The 13070-nt window shown below is 35.2% G+C and overlaps 5 protein-coding genes across 5 annotated transcripts; all 5 read left to right on the forward strand.

Annotated features, from left to right (window-relative positions):
• The first annotated feature begins 178 nt into the window (after positions 1-178).
• On the forward strand, positions 179-2804 carry LOC110778751 (F-box protein PP2-B10-like). The gene is made up of 2 exons (XM_021983315.2): positions 179-508; positions 1868-2804. The coding sequence occupies exons 1-2, from the start codon at positions 233-235 to the stop codon at positions 2477-2479; spliced, it is 888 nt and encodes a 295-aa protein (XP_021839007.1). The 5' UTR covers positions 179-232; the 3' UTR covers positions 2480-2804.
• Positions 2805-3518: 714 nt separating this feature from the next.
• On the forward strand, positions 3519-5906 carry LOC110778752 (F-box protein PP2-B1-like). The gene is made up of 3 exons (XM_021983316.2): positions 3519-3830; positions 3940-4061; positions 4972-5906. The coding sequence occupies exons 1-3, from the start codon at positions 3540-3542 to the stop codon at positions 5438-5440; spliced, it is 882 nt and encodes a 293-aa protein (XP_021839008.2). The 5' UTR covers positions 3519-3539; the 3' UTR covers positions 5441-5906.
• A 1226-nt stretch (positions 5907-7132) lies between these two features.
• Positions 7133-10083, forward strand: LOC110778753 (F-box protein PP2-B11-like). The gene is made up of 3 exons (XM_021983317.2): positions 7133-7450; positions 7870-7991; positions 8166-10083. The coding sequence occupies exons 1-3, from the start codon at positions 7163-7165 to the stop codon at positions 8614-8616; spliced, it is 861 nt and encodes a 286-aa protein (XP_021839009.2). The 5' UTR covers positions 7133-7162; the 3' UTR covers positions 8617-10083.
• On the forward strand, positions 9164-9604 carry LOC110778754 (F-box/kelch-repeat protein At3g06240-like). Its single transcript, XM_021983318.1, has one exon. The coding sequence runs from the start codon at positions 9164-9166 to the stop codon at positions 9602-9604; it is 441 nt and encodes a 146-aa protein (XP_021839010.1).
• A 2122-nt stretch (positions 10084-12205) lies between the features above and the next one.
• On the forward strand, positions 12206-13027 carry LOC130461296 (F-box/kelch-repeat protein At3g23880-like). The gene has a single exon (XM_056829320.1). It carries the CDS (start codon positions 12206-12208, stop codon positions 13025-13027), a length of 822 nt encoding a protein of 273 aa, XP_056685298.1.
• The last annotated feature ends 43 nt before the right edge of the window (positions 13028-13070 follow it).

Below are 13070 nucleotides of genomic sequence, written 5' to 3' on the forward strand. Positions count from 1 at the left end.
ATTTACAAATTTTCCTAAAGTATACTCCGTACTTCGTATTTTTTTTAATTTGTTTATGCGTTAAGCCATCCAATACCTAGTCCAAGCCCGTAACAAATATGAAATCTTCCACGTCAAAGACCAAGCCCAAGCACAAGCCCAAAATAGTTGAATATCACATAGTTTTAAAAAACCCCTATTCTTGCTTTTAGCTTTGGTCTTCCCTCCACAACTTGAACCTCCAAAACTAAACATGACTTGTATGAACTTGTCGTCACTACCCGAAGAATGCATCTCACACATCTTGTCGTTGATATCGCCGACGGACGTAATCCGATCATCGGCGGTTTCGAAACAACTCTTATCGGCATCCGAATCGGACACCATTTGGGTGAAGTTCCTGCCATTTGATATTGATCTCATCATCTCTGAATCGTCAACAACGCTTGATCAACAACAGTTGACTTCTAAGAAAAAGCTCTTTCTCCATCTTTGCCGATATCCTTTACTCTTCAATAATAACACTCTGGTAAATTTACCTTCACTTTCTTAATTACTTTATTTATCAAATGCCTACATGTAAACTATATTACTATAATCTGTTACATACAAAATTACAATTGAAATACCGATCCCCTAACATTTCTCCCGTTTTGTTCCATCCGGATCCAGGATGGATCCCCCAATTAACTTCTCATTTCTAAGTGAAATGGATCTTAAATCAAAATATACTCTTTTAGTTCTTATTTAATCATCGCATTTTCTATACATCCCAATTTAATTTAACTAGCATATTTTCTTTTATGACATGAAACCATTAATATTAAAGCGTAAAGAATATAAAGGACGGAAGGAGTAATATAGTACAAATATGCAGACTTACAATATATTATTGCTTAATACTCCATGAAAAGTCCATTACAATTTACGACCAATAAATTAGGACGAAGTGAGTAATATTTGTACATTTTTTATTCTATACTTTTAATCAGCATTCTTAGCTACACGCCTACGCCCACACCCTAGTGGCCTAGTTTGGATTTGTCGGTATGAGATTTAGGTATGGTATGGGTGTATGGTAATGGGCTAATGGTATGATATCCATCACTGACTCGAATACAGCCCACACCGGATGAATTTTATTGGGCCTACACCCATAAATTTGTTCTATTAGCCTTTCTACAAATTTCCCATGTATTATTTAGCATTATTTTCTAGTGCAAAAATATACTTAGTAAAAAATTATTTCCTCTGCACCTCCATATTTTGCAATTTGCAACAGTTTGATATTTGTGTTATTGACCTATTAAATTTGACCATATTACATTATTACGAGAATAAGTTATTTTTTAGGGCTGTTTTTCGGGCAAGGTCCGATCCGGGCCAAATTTTAAATTTTTTTGACGGGTTTTGTGCAAAGTAAAACATCATTTGAAGTTATAAAATTGGCCCGGCCTAAATAAAAGGATGATTTTTAGACCCTAGCTAGACCCGAATCTGACCCGCCTTTTGATCAGGTCTACTGTATTGTATTGTATTGTTTCTTTTTTTTTTGTTTTTTTTTTTCTAGTCACAGAACAATATATGTAGCTAGTGTAATTTCCTATAAAACTACATTTTTTAACTTATAAATTTGACCCGGTCCGAAAATCCCATTACCATTGACCCAAATTAGCGGGTTTTGGTGATACACTATTGGCCCGAAACTTTTTGACCCGACATAAAGGATTGATTTTTAGACCGTGGTCTAGCCTGCACCCGGTCCAACCCGCCATTTTGATAGGGTCTAGTACATTATTTTTCTTTTATAGTCACAGAACAATATATGTAGCTAGTGTAGTTGGCTATAATGATGCATTCCTTATGCTGGATTTCTTCCATCATTCAGAGCTTTTCACTAGACATACAGAGCGGCAAGAAATGCTACATGCTTAGTGCAAGTACACTAGTAATTCCACGAGGCGACACCCCCGATTGTTGGGTTTGGAAATCAGACCCTAAATCAAGGTTCCCAAAAGTGATTGAGCTTCAATGGATCGACATAACTGGCAAAATACACACCAAAATGCTGTCACCAAACACAACTTACGGCGTTTATTTCGTGTTCAAGCTAGGAATCAAGTACCCTGCAACATTCGAACACACATCCGTTAAGCTATCCGTATTAGAACTCGACGAAGGGTTGCCAAGAAATGATCAACACCATCTTCTTCGTCGTAAAACGGTCCATAAGGAGTTTTACCTCAAAACTCCAGTAGAGTCTGAAATTTTCAAATTTACAGAGCAATTCAGAAGGCATGTTGAAGCAGTGCAGCTTCCGACTGAGAGATGTGATGGTTGGATGGAGATAGAGTTGGAAAGGTACAACGTTGGTAGTGGTGGTGATGGTGGTGGTGATAATGGAAGTATGGTGTTGGAGATTTGTATGAGGGATGTTGATGGACTTAATTGGAAGGCTGGTCTTCTTGTTCAAGGGATTGAATTACGTCCTTTGGACTGATTGATTGACTAAGTCAACGTGTTACTTTGGGAACTATGGTGGCATTCAAGGGGTAACAAAAATATTATCGGAGAAGAGGATTTGGAGTCTGTTTCCTACAATTTGTGTACCATTTATGAATCACTTTTTTTTTTAATTGATCGATGAATATTTGTACCATTTGTGTATCATTTGTGATCCATTGTTTTTTGTCATCTAGGGGAGGATACAAGCCGTATCAAGTCGCACTCTAATACGACTTGGCTTTATGTGAACTCGACTCAACTCGAGTTAAAAAGTTCCTGACGGACTATGCTTGATAAAAATTCTTTTAGTTCGAGTTGAATTTCGAGTTTTTTCGAGCCTTGACTCGATAAGTTAGATAAAACATATTTCGATAATAAGTACAATAAAATATGTTAACATTGTCATTACTTTTCTTGAACCATAACATGTTAAAATCCGCCTTGTTTGTCACTCAACGGATAGTTTAGACATTGATATTAAAGATTTAAAGGATATACCATGTCATAATAATCTCATAAACATGCGTTATTTTTCTGAAATTAATGAGTTCACGAGCTTTCAAGGTGAACATCACTTGATTTGGTTCATTTAGTTATTGAACTATAAATTTAGCCTCGATCTTGGTTCATTAACAAACTAATCAGGCTCGAGTCGAACTTTTTTATTGAAACAATTCTGAACCTTTATCCTTAACCCACTAACCAATTCTCCATCCTTATATCTCAAATTCCTTATCTCGTACCAAACACCATTAGGTATATACCTATGTGGGGATTATTTCAAATGATTTTCCATGAAATTCGGTCAAATCATCAATGTAGTCAAACTCATTTTAGTACAGAAGACCAAGAAAATTGAAAAAAAATAAGTACAAATTTATTGAGTGGAAGCGTCTAAAGCTAGTCCAACGTAACTTAGAACAGGTGTGGAATTGACTGATTCATGTTAATTAGAATGGACTAACAACAATTACTTTTGTTCTTGGTCGTCTTAAAATATACACTTCCTCCTTCTCTTTAAAATATTGTTCAAATTCAGATAAAATCAAAGCAAAATGTTGAAGATGAAAAACAAAAAAAACAAAAAGAGGGAGACTAAATTGTTGGATTTACCAGAAGGATGTCTATCTCAAATCCTGTCACTCACAACTCCTTCATGTGTTCTTCGTTGTTCGTTGGTCTGTAAGCTTTTATACTCCATTGCAAACTCTGATTTCGTGTGGAAGAAGTTAGTACCGTCTGATTTGCACCCCCTGGTTGAACGCTCATCATCTACTTCTCCTCCTACAAAGCACCTAGTCCTCCTCCTTTGTCGTTCTTTCATTATTTTAGAAGATGGCCATATGGTAAGCTACGACTTTTTCGTTCAATTTACGTTAGAATTAAAATATGTCAGACCATCTTTTACAAGAATTTTATGACATGATTATGGATATGTTTTTAATTGTTTTGTAGAGCTTTTCATTGAATGAATGGACGGGGAAGAAAAGTTATATGATTGGTGCTAGAAGACTAACATTTGCATCGGGTGATATGTTTGGTTTTTGGAGGGGAATACTTCCCAAACCTAAATCCAGGTTCTCTGTTTCTCTACCTTTCTACAATCAACTATGAATCTATGATACGTACGTGCACACACTTAAGTTCTTACTCAATTTGTAGCAAATTAAACATATTGCTAATGGGGAATTCGAATTAGTAACCTATTGTGCACATACTCTCAGCTTTATACAATTATACGCTATGCCAATTTATCGTTGGTAGGTCATAGTGACATGTGTTAAGGTTTTATTTGAAATGTTCTTATACTAATTAACATGAGAAAATGTGTTGAGTGATTCAATTTTTCCTAACATACCAACTCGGTCGAAAGTTATCTTTGTTTTGTTTTTGTTTTTCCTTTGTGTGTGTAAAAAAGAGAGGAGAAACCTAGTACGAACTAGAAAGGGAAATAATCAAATAAAGCAAGAACTAAAGACCTCCTCGTTGAGTTAATGTTGTATCAAACAACGATGTGAAAGAGAGTATTTATCATTGCCAGATCTAATCTACAACGATCGTGGTTTTGCCGGATTAGAATTTCGTTTGATCCAAATTGTTTTGATTTCTATTGTAGATGTCGTATGACTATTTTATTAATGAACTAATTTTTACTTTCAAAAAAAAAAAAAAAATCTGCTGCCCAAATAACTTTCATGTAGCCCAACACTACCTTAGGAGATATAAGTCATATAACAAAACACCATAACTAGTTTGCTAACCCATTAATCTACAACCCATTTAACTTTCATATAGCAATGTTGGATCGTATTTTTAGCATACGAGCCACAACCTATGATACAATCAAGAGATTAGGTGAAATATTCAAAGAAATTTAAAATTAATTGCTTAGGTGAAACATTTTTATGTGTTAGAACCATCTTATCAAAAGAAAGGATTATTTCTGCTTACAACTTACGATGTTCAATTGTTCATTTTACATTACAGATTTTCAGAGGTGGCAGAACTAATAGGAGTGAACGAGCTCCATATAACAGGAAGAATAAGCACACAATTGCTATCTCCAAACACAACTTACCGTATGTATTTCTCTTTCATGCTCGAGGCTGCCTCTCATGGCTTCGATGTCTACCCAGTTAGGGTTTTCGTGTCGAGGATCGATAAAAATGGTTCGTATTTAGGAGGTAGTAGCTACAATGATGCTTCAAAGACATTCTATCTCAAACCACGACGACCTATGCATGCTGATATGTATGGTCATGTGACTCATGTAGAGAGTGAAGACACCATGGATTGTGATATTAGTAATAGATGGATGATGATAGATATGGGGAAATACTTCAACCAGGTTGATGATAATGTTGATGTTTTGGAGATGACATTGATGGGTACTGAGATTGGTTTGCGCAAGTCTGGACTCGTTGTCCAGGGTATTGAGATTTTACCTGTCGATTGATCGATCGATGATCTTCTTTCTTAGGACTTGAATCGAGTCAAACATGTTAAAACTCAATGTTACCTACACGTGAGTTGTCACACATTGGAAAAACAGGGGAGAATACCCACTGTTGCCAATTGATTTTAGTGTGAAACCGATGCTAAACTTATAATTGGACATAGCTCTCTTCTTGCTTATTGAATAGTCATACTCATTGCATATTATTTAACATGGTATCAGAGCAAATTTATTAGCCCCTATCATGTTTGTATAGTAGTCTTTTATGGAGACGATGATTGAAGTGGTGTAAGAATACATTCGATTGTATGATCGATTAAATACTCCCGTGATTAGAGATAGTTTTGGAATTTTGTTAATTATGCGTAACATCTTGTCCAATATGATTGCCTAGTCACAAAATTGTAACATGTTACATACATGATACGACGTACTTACATTAGTATCAAATATGTTATACACCTCACTATGTATGTATATCCCCTGGGTCAATTAGTAATGCTCGTGTAAAGGTTACTACAACCTTACAGAGTTCTCCGTATTTAGCAATCAATTACATCCTACTAGTCTTGTATGTTTATCTAAAATCCTTTTTTTTTTTTTTTAGGGAAATATCTAAAATTCTAAATGCTTCTCGATCCTAATTAACTTAAACTCTCCCGATGTTCAATTCCAAACCGGCCTTCATAACTAAAGGTCACACGGTTAGGTACAAAGTATATGATTTTATACTCAAGCCATTAGGAATGACAATGGATCGGACTCGGGCCGGATGTAGTAAACTCCAAATCCGGACTTCAAAATTGTATTCATATCCATTTAAAATCAGGACTCCAAAATGCATCTAAAATCCGAATCCATATCCATATCCAAATCCAAATCATGCGTTAACTTTACTTACACAGAACTTGTATTTTTTTTAATTCTAAAATAAATTTGAAATCATATTTCTCATTTACCAAAATCTAATGAGTTTCTAATAAATTAATAAATTTACAAATATACGCGCTTTATTTAAATATATTACATTGGGAACTTCCTTTTAAAAAAAATCTTATACACTTTGAAATAATTTTGGGTCGGATTTGGACTCGGGATCGGACTCAAGTTGAAGTCTCTACATACTCCATATCCGATCCAAATCCATTCGGATTCGGACTTTTTTTTCTCAAATTCGGATAGGAATTTTTTCTTCAAATCGGGGCGGACTCGGTTCGGATTCGGATGTGATTGCCATCCCTACAAGCCATGCATTAGTATAAGGGTCGGGCAATATAGTACAGATTATATGATTTGATACTCGAGCCATTATTATAACCAATCACATATTCGCATCTTAGCTATATGTACTCTATCAGTCTATCCTAAATAATATAATCCCTATAATTCCCTATAGTGTTAGTTGAGAATGTTTCAATTTGGGTGGTTGGAATTTGGAATTTCTGTCCGGCAGCCGGTGACATACGCACTAATTAATCAAAAGCGCGCAATAACAATGTTTTAACATTAACAAAACAAAAAGTGTGCATTATCCTAGTGCATGGAAGCATCTAAAGTCCAACTTATACAAGTGTGAAATTGACTCAAATAATCTAAGAATGGACTAATAAGGGAGGAAATCAACGTTTGTTCTTGGTCGTCTTAAAATAGCTTGAAATGCAAGAAATCCCCCCTTTAAATACCATTTTAACTTATCCTTAATTCCATTAAACTTGTAGCAAAATGTCGAAAATGAAGGAGCGAGAAAATAACAAGGAGACAAAATTGTTGGATTTACCAGAAGGATGTTTATCTCAAATCCTGTCACTCACAACTCCTTCTTGTGTTCTTCGTTGTTCCGTCGTATGTAAGAATTTATACTACATTGCCAACTCCGGTTTAGTGTGGAAGAAATTAGTACCGTCCGATTTCCACCCCCTCGTTGAACGCTCGTCGACTACTTCTCCTTCCGTAAAATACCTCGTCCTCCTCCTTTGCCGTTCTTTCATTCTCTTAGAAGATGGAAACATGGTAAGCTTTTTAGCATATGATTTTTTTTTGTCTAATTACTTATATATTTTTGTTAAGCATTGTTAAATTCTCTATCATTGAGGCGGTCTAGGGTTCTTATTCGTCAGACCAAGTATTGGTTAATGAAAGTAAACAAAGTAACTACTCCGTATTTAGTCTCATCAAAACAAACGCTTGCAATCACACTATGTGACACAAAACATGTTTCTTTTATACAAACTAACATAAGTTGTTGGAGTCAGTGGGGACTTTCCTTGTGATCTTGAGGTCATATGGTTGAGCTCTTCTTCAGTAGGGTTCATTCTTCTTACCTACTAAAATAAAAAACGATGTTACTTTTTGAGAAGGATGTATTGGTTAGGATAGTTATTGAGCTTACTTTCCTACACACCTCTAATATATCTTCAATACCTTTGTAGAGCTTTTCATTGGATGAATGGACAGGGAAGAAAAGTTATATGATTGGTGCTAGAAGACTAATATTTGCATCGGGTGATGTGTTTGGTTGTTGGAGGGGAAAGCCGCCCAAACCCAAGTCCAGGTATGGATCTCTTTTTCCTCACACTTTCCACATCCAAATGAAGCGAACCTAATTAGGCCCTATTTGATTCGATTACTAGAAATTTATTTTGACTTATTTCAGACGAGATAGTTTATACGTAGTATATATTTTTACAGAATAAGTTGAATAAAACAGAGCTTTCATTCGTTACAGATTCCTAGAGGTGGCAGAACTTATAGGAGTAAACGAGCTCCACATAACAGGAAGAATAAGAGCACAATTGCTATCTCCAAACACAACTTACCGTATGTATTTCTCTTTCATGCTCGAAGCTACCTCGTATGGTTTCGATGTGTACCCTATTAGGGTGTTCTTGTCGAGAATCGACACGAATGGTGCATATGTGAGAGGCAACTATACTTCAAAGACATTCTATCTCAAAGCTCGACCAATACATGGTGAAATGTATGATGATGCAGAGGTTGAAGACACTATCGATTGTGATATTATTGGTAATAAATGGATAAAGATAGATATGGGCAAATACTTCAACGGGGTTGATGATAATGTTGATGTTTTGGAGATGACATTGATGGGTACAGAGATTGGTTTGCATAAATCTGGCCTAGTTGTCCATGGTATAGAGATCGTACCTGTCGATTGAGATTAATTTTTCGGGGATTGAATTGTGATGATCCTTCAAACATTTTTCCGTAAGAGGCTCTCTTAAACCTGTCAAAAATCGAACAAACCCAAAATACGTACCGGGCCGGACTTGAACAAACTTTTGTGACTTGGAATAATTTTATCTGAACTCGAACAAACTGAAAATAATGGGTCACAACCCGACCGAACCCGTTTTTTTCCCACCGATTGAAAATAAGTGTATTTATAGTAATAATTGAGATTGTAAATGATTATAAGCCTAATAACACGTTATTGTTACTATAGTTAGTTATAATTAAATTTATAAAATAATTTTGGTTTGACTTACGTGTCATTTTATAGTTAAATTTAATTGACTACATATAAACTTGTACGGATATACTCCAGTAGTAATCCCCATTGACTTAGGTTATTAGTGTTTATATATGTAAAAACTCCGTATACAATATAATCCCTATTTATATACACGAAGTATAAGGTCATAAACTAATTCTTTCCACTCCCTTCCCCCAACTCCATCGATCCCTTCTCCGGCCCTAGTCGACATGAGGAGCAGAAGAAGAAGGAACCGGAAAAGGAAGAACAACAATTGTAAAGTCTTACCACCGGAGCTGGATTTACCACCAGAGTTATGGACGGACGTATTGGCGAGGCTGCCGGCGAAAACTCTGGTAAGATTCAGGTGTGTTTGTAGAGCTTGGTGCTCTAAGATCGATAAACCTGAATTCTTATCGATGCATCTTAGTCTTTACAAGAATAATGTTGACAAGAATCGTTTACTAGTTATGGAGAATTCGAAGGGATACAGTACACTTGAAGTTCGTCAAAGAGATAAGTATGATGAACCAAGGTCTTACAATATTATAACTCATGAAATACGACGTTTGAGAAAATCTATACCCGGCCTGAGGAGTCATTTTGTGGATACTTATGTTGAGAGTTTGGCTTTGTGCAGTGGACGTGAAGATCAAACTTTTTTATACTAATTCAGAGATTGTTCGTTGCCTAGTACAAAAATATTCCAAACAGGAAGAATAAAAAAGAGACCGAAAGAGCAATAAATAATAAGTTATACAAAGTATATAAAAAGAGACTGAGAGAGTAGTAAATAATAGGTTTTTCTAAAGTGTGCCCATTGGCACACATTAAGAAAACAGATTCTATACTATATATTTTTTTTTGTGGCATTTTATCTCTTAATTATGTAGGTGTGTTAAATAGGGAGGTAAAATATATATTCCCTTACATGTCTCTCGTAATCTTTTTTTTTTTTTTTTTTTTTTGGTGTTAGCACCTGGTTCACTCTTAAGGCTAATCCGGATTCGGCACGAATTATGGGTGGATAGGTTCCACTCCTCCCTACCAAGTTCAGCCCCAATCATCAGTGAACCAATAGACAATTGGATTCCCGCAATCTATTTTCTTACTCCTTTTTCTTTATTGCAAACAATATTTTAGACTCGCCCCGAATCCGGATTAGCACTAAGAGTGAATCGGGTATTAACCAAAAAAATTAACAATATTTTAGTATAACGGTTAAAATATTTTCCTGAAAGACACTTTATACGCTTATACAAGAGTCTTTCGGATTATTCATCATTTATCCTTTTATTTTTTTATATGACATTTAAATAATAGAAGTCAACATTTGACTTTTACGGGACAAAAATGATGACGTGGCATTTATCACATTTTTAATGCCTACAAATTGCCCCCTCGGGATCGGTCACGTACACGAAGCTTTGAGTGTTTGCTCGTGGTTCGATCTCGAAATCTTGCTTGCATTTTTTTTTTGATACTCCAGCATCTGCCTTTTACTAGAACCAGGAGTAATACTTGGCCTTTTAGCCCAGCCGAACTTGGTCCATTGTGATGGCCCAAACTTTGATCTCCTTGGACCGCCCCTTTTTATTTTTTTTGGCTTTCTTGATCCAGGACTGAACACTTACTCAGATTATCTCCATGAGAAATAATCTCAACATTTTGGAAATAATAAAAGAGAAATTGTAACCATGCTCAAATACCGAGTTAGGATAGAATTTGGTCAACCTTCTTCGCCAAGTTGATATGAAACAGGACTCAAGACTTAATTTAACTAAACAATAATTTGGATAGACTTTCATAGAAAATAATTTATATGACATTTAATTAATAGAAGTCAACATTTGACTTTTACGGGACAAAAATGATGACGTGGCATTTATCACATTTTTAATGCCTACACCATCACCAATACATGGACAAAAACAAACAAGCAGGAGCAGTCATGGAAACTCAAATCAACTGAGGTACAGGAAGATCACCATCATTGTTATTATTATTGGGTGAAATACCATTTTGGTTTGACTTATACGTCATTTTTTTGTTGAATTTGACTACATATAAATTTGTATATGATACTTTGTTATTATTATGCATGTGAGCATATTTTGTACTTCCTCAATACTTGCAACGTTTGTCATTTTCACGCATGCCAATGCACATTTTAGATTGTCAATATCTTAAATTCTCTCCAAGCAAAAATTATAAAAAGTTGATATTTTGAAAATACGTATTGAGACGAATCTAACAAGATCTCACATGACTATGTTTTATTTGACATATAAATCACTAACAATAGTCAAAGTGGAATATGTAAATAGTGTAAAAATATCAAACGTTGCGAGTATTTATGAACAGAGGAAGTATAATTTATTGATTGAGATACCTACGGTTAGTGTTACCAGAACTAGTTATCAAAGCATAATACGTGTCTTAAAGTTTCTCAACCCGTTGAGTCGCCCAAATCTAAACACTCTAGGTCATGAACAAGCTAAGCATTTGTAAACCGGAACTCAAAACTGATGACCCGAACTAAACCCAAGCCCGAAAGTATTTATCTATTATCTATTATCCATGTAGTATCTATTACGAAGTATCTATTATTATATACTAAAAGAGACACCAGAAATGACACGTGTAAATTCCTGGTGCGATTTTTCCCGCCAAAAAGTGTTTCTGTTTTATTTTATTTTTTATTCTCTACCTTTTGTTATAAACTATTTATGCATGGAAACAAAATTAGTTTATAAATTATGGCAATAATAGATACGACGTAATAATAATAATTCTAAATTGGTAATATTTTAGGCAAATCGATCGCTATATTAATAATGGAAAATATATCACTCAATATTTTGTTAAAATTACCATATTAGCATTTTAAATATGCATATTAGATGTATAAATTTAAATAAATATGTTAAAAATGATATAACTATGCAGTAGTTTAGGATATTCAGTTAAATGTTTTGTGAAAAAATGATCAAAATTCGTGCGTGCACGGAATCTAATCTAGTTAACTATAACCCACCTAACCAACCCGTTTAACAAATAAATGAAGTTAGGGGGGTCTGCGTGCTTGGTGTTACAACAAGCCGTAGGAATTCTAATCCCCCTGGACTTAGGTTTTTTAGGGTTTATAATTTTATACTCCATATATATGGTCCTACAATTTACAAAAGTATAACCCTATATTCTAAACCTAATTCTTTCATCTCCCTTCTCTCAACTTCATCGATCCCTCCTCCCTAGTCAGTAAGGGGAACATGAAAAGGACGTACAATAAATTGATGAGATGTAACGTTTTACGACCGGAGCTGGATTTACCACCAGAGTTGTGGACGGAGGTATTGGCGAGGCTGCCGGCGAAAACCCTAGTAAGATTCAGGACTGTTTGTAGAGCTTGGTGTTCTACGATCGATAAACCTGAATTCTTTTCGAAGCATCTCAGTCTTTACAAGAATAACACAGCCAAAAATCGTTTACTAGTCTTGGATGATTCGATGGAATACAGTACACTTCAAGTTCTTCTAAGGTATAAGTTTACATTAACTACAACATTTCGGCAGAAGATGAGTGGAAGACTTGACATTCTTGGATACTGTAATGGTTTGGTTTTGCTTTCGCTGAATTGTGGTATGTATGATCAGATTAAGCTATTGAACCCGTCTATACAAAAATCTACTGTTCTTCCCCGTTGTCCTGGCGTCACACAAACTGATGCTCCTATATATATTATTGGATTTGTCCCTTCTAGTAATGAATATAAAGTGGCTGCCTTTCGCTTTTCGGTTAAGAATTTATCAGTTTCAATTTCAATTTATTCATTTAGTGATCATCTTTGGAGGACCAAAACCGCTATGATTGATTTTCCTGTTAGATTTTTTCGAAGTATGGGGTATGTCGAAATATACAAAGAGGGTTATTGTTCCTCTAATAATTGGAAAAGTTATTATTCTCATGGGGCTGTGTATTGGCTTGTGTCTGATAAAAAAGAACCAAATCAACAGAGTGATGAATACGAACCGGTTTTTGAATACGGACCTAAACATGGTTCGACTTTGGTGTGGAAGGTTTTAACTATGTGAAATTGCCAGTTGTTGAAGATCCCGAAATGGCAATGCATCTGTT

The sequence above is a fragment of the Spinacia oleracea genome, chromosome 5 (genome assembly GCF_020520425.1).
Source record: "Spinacia oleracea cultivar Varoflay chromosome 5, BTI_SOV_V1, whole genome shotgun sequence".
NCBI classification, from domain to species: Eukaryota; Viridiplantae; Streptophyta; class Magnoliopsida; order Caryophyllales; family Amaranthaceae; genus Spinacia; species Spinacia oleracea.